The sequence below is a fragment of the Microtus ochrogaster genome, chromosome 6 (assembly GCF_000317375.1).
Source record: "Microtus ochrogaster isolate Prairie Vole_2 chromosome 6, MicOch1.0, whole genome shotgun sequence".
In the NCBI taxonomy this organism is placed as follows: Eukaryota; Metazoa; Chordata; class Mammalia; order Rodentia; family Cricetidae; genus Microtus; species Microtus ochrogaster.
In genome coordinates, this window is record NC_022013.1 from 22245828 (window position 1) to 22249489 (window position 3662).

Sequence of the window (3662 nt, forward strand, 5' to 3'; positions counted from 1 at the left end):
GGGAGGGGCACGTGATGGATGGGGAAGTGGGAGGAGCACGTGATGGATGGGGAAGTGGGAGGAGCACATGATGGATGGGGAAGTGGGAGGAGCACATGATGGATTAGGAAATGGGAGGAGCACGTGATGGATTGCACACTACCACTGTCACCCTTGCTGTTAGTTGCCCTATGAAGTAAACAACAGAGCGTTTTTTCCTCCCTTGAACTGGTGGGGAAGGCTGAGGTTGACAGCCTGACTTGTCTGGTGAGGCAGCTCACCATGTAGGATTGGTTTCTGGGATCTGGATCCCTAGGCTGGAGGATAAAGGGCAAGGTGTCTGGGAGTGCAGTGTACCCGCACCCACACCCGCACCTGCACCTGCACCCGCACCTGCACCCACACCTACACCCGCACCCGTACCTGCACCCGCACCAGCACCCACACCTGCACCCGCACCTGCACTCACACCTACACCCGCACCCGCACCCGCACCTGCACCCTCTTACGAGGATGTAAGGTGTGAGCCGCTCAGGGATGCAGGAGAGGGAAATACAAAGGCAGCCCCAGAATAAGCGGTGTGGCTTAACAGGCTTCACTTAGCAATCCTAGGACTGAGAGGGGGCGCTTAGGAAAGGAGCCCCGGAACTCTAGCTTTGTCTTGTGGGGCTCCAGGGTCAGCTGTGTGTGGGAAGGACAAGATGAAGGGGACGCCTCAAATGACACAATGTTCTCCTCCTCTTCTTCTGCTTCTCCAGGCTGTGCTAGGAGCCCTGATAGCTGTCAACCTCAAGAACTCCCTCAAGCAACTCAGCGACCCCTACTACCTGTGGAGGAAGAGCAAGCTGGACTGTGTAAGTGTGGAGTGGTCTCCGGTTACCCACAGATGCCCCTGCCCTCCTCTCAGCCCGCAGCTCTGGCCAGATGCAGATGCTCTGGTGTTCCCTAGTTCCCAGGGGCTGAGAAGCAGGCTTTGGAGAGAGCCTAACTCGGCCACTCCCTGGCTCTGTCACCAATAGCAAATTCCTTTACCTCTCCAAGCCTCAGCTTCCGTACCTGTGAAGTGGGCACATTAGACTTTGGGATGGCTTTTGAAGAAGATGGGATTAGGGAACTGTGTGCGGTCTGAGTTGCCTGTGTGATCATCGAAATGTAGTAGCTACTCTTTTTATAATTTACTACCCACATCTCCTTGTTCAGTAAGAAAACTTAGAACATAAATCCATAAGTTCAGGATCCTGAGAAAGTTTGTAGTCTTCTCCTGGATTCTACTTCCTCATCTGTCTGTGGGATGGAGCTGTGTGCTGCGGCATGTGCTGGCCCTGAAGATGAGATAAATCCCCATGGGAAAGTGCCGTGCTACACAGGCCTCCTGCGGCTTCGGCTTCATGCTTCAGCTGCACCAGTGAGGGCTCCAGTGCAGTGTGTTGACAGGGCTCCTCGGGTCCACGTGAGTCCACCCACAGGTGCCCAGACATGAGACTGACTAAACGCTGCGGAGGACCACAAAAATCAGAGGCAATGCAGGAAGCAAGAGTCTGGCTGGAAACTCCCTGTTGGGCTCCAGGCTTCTGGACTGTCCTGCCACTCACAGGCTTTCCCATACCACGTATGGAAGGAAATCTTTTATGTCAGGAACTGTGTGGTCCTCTGAGGACTCCCAGTGAGCGGCGGAGATGGGAAGAAATGAAATGCTGCCCCCCAGCACATGATCTGATTTTACCACATGGTGCCCACCTCCCCGCTATGGCCGCAGTCCCTCGTAGCCAGATGGTGCCCTGTGACTTGATCTTCACTCTGTGTCTCTATAGAAATCCCAACAGAGGCTGATTCCTCCAGACCCATTTAGAGGCTCCTGAGGACCCTTGGGGGACAACCAGCACCCCTGGCCCAAATTTTCTCTGTTCAGGGGTTGAGTTCCCATCCAAGCACACACAATCCACTGCTAGACAGGAAGAGGGCTCCATTCACCCGGGAGCACCCTGCAAGGCTAGGACCCATGACCCTCTGACCTTTCAGTCTTCCTGCAGAACGGACCTCATCACCCCCCTCCCCGCATAAACTAAGAAACTGGCTCACCCAGCCACACAGTCCAGAACCCAGCTTTGAACCTGGGTGCCTCTTACCCAAGGGCATGCTCTTCTTTCTCAGCTCACGCCGTCTCTTGACATGCTTCCATCGTCTCTTAAAATAGAAGGCTAGAATTCTATTTTTAAAACTAGGCTGAGGACTGGGGTGGGGGTGGAGCTCGATGGTAGAATGCTTGTCTGGAACATGAAACCCTGCATTCAGTCCCCAGATCTGGGGGGAAAAAATTCAAGAGCTGCACTCAATGTAAGAGAAATGGGCAAGGAAACCAAAGTCCCGGCACGTGACTCGCTGCAAACATGAAGTAAGAACGGAAGGAGAGATCTGAGTTAGGCAGGCCAACTAGGGTCTTGGCTAATCCCAGGAGACTTCCTGCGAAGGGCGGTTTTACTCCCCCCAGATTGCCTTTTGACATCTCTCTCTCTTCACAGTGCGTCTGGGTGGTCAGCTTCCTCTCCTCCTTCTTCCTGAGTCTCCCCTATGGTGTAGCAGTGGGTGTGGCCTTCTCCATCCTGGTTGTGATCTTCCAGACCCAATTGTAAGTGACAACCTCATCCCTCCCTGGCTCAGCTTACTGGACCAGTCTGCAAAGGTCATAGTGCACTGTAGCTTCTGCCTTCCGGACCCAGAGAAGGGACATGCTGCCAGACCAGAGCAGTACTTAACCTAGCCAGGACAGTGGGCATAGACTAAGCTATCTGACTTTGGCACCCTAAAACCCCAGAGCAAACCAACATGGGTTCAGAGGGCTGGGGATGAGGAGGAGCACACAAGGAAGCTCTGTGAGAGCCTCAACTCAAATGGGACCCTCCTCCGGAGAACACTAGGTCAGAGCACGGACTCTGTGCCCTTCCTCCAAAGGATGCCATTAGCGCAGGCTGAGGGTGCCTCAGAGGAGATCAGGGTGTGGCAAGGACAATGCTGGGTGTAAGAGAAATCAGGAAATCCTGGCCTTGTCACCTCTGTACCCTTCTCCCTCCTCTCCCCCAACCCCTAGTCTGGGGACTACACCAGCACATGCCTGGTTATAGACCAGTCACAAACCACCAAGCCCACGACCCCAGGACAGAAAGACTAACAAACAAGCCTGCATAAGAACAGGAGTCCTGGCTGGTTTTTCTCATCCCCCACCCCAGCATCACTCCAAGCTACTAGCATCCTTACTCTCTATCCTCCTTTTCTTCATCTAGTCGAAATGGTTCCACACTAGCCCAGATCATGGACACGGACATCTATGTGAACCCCAAGACCTACAACAGGGTACGTGATCCAAGCTTAGGACCTCCCTGCTCCATCCTGTCCCCTCTCCAAGACCTATCTGCGACCTGAGCTCAGTCTCCCTGTCACAGGTCCAGGAAATTGAGGGGGTTAAGATTGTCACTTACTGCTCCCCTCTCTACTTTGCCAACTCAGAGATCTTCAGGCAAAAAGTCATTGCCAAGGTAAGGCTCCATCCTTGCTGACCAGAGGGCTGAAGAGAGAGTAGCCAGAAGATGGAAGCAGAAAGGGGCTAGGCACCCAGGGCAGGCCACCCCACAAGGGGCTAGGCGCCCAGGGCAGGCCACCCCACAAGGGGCTAGGCGCCCAGGGCAGGC

The 3662-nt window shown here is 54.3% G+C and overlaps 1 protein-coding gene across 1 annotated transcript in view; it reads left to right on the forward strand.

Moving 5' to 3' along the window:
* The window catches only part of Slc26a9 (solute carrier family 26 member 9), an 18707-nt gene that overhangs the window by 9042 nt on the left and 6003 nt on the right, over positions 1–3662 (forward strand). Inside the window, exons 11-14 of the mRNA XM_026779875.1 lie at positions 738–833; positions 2499–2605; positions 3258–3327; positions 3417–3509. Coding sequence (XP_026635676.1) covers positions 738–833; positions 2499–2605; positions 3258–3327; positions 3417–3509 — 366 coding nt within the window. The remainder of the gene's footprint in view (positions 1–737; positions 834–2498; positions 2606–3257; positions 3328–3416; positions 3510–3662) is intronic.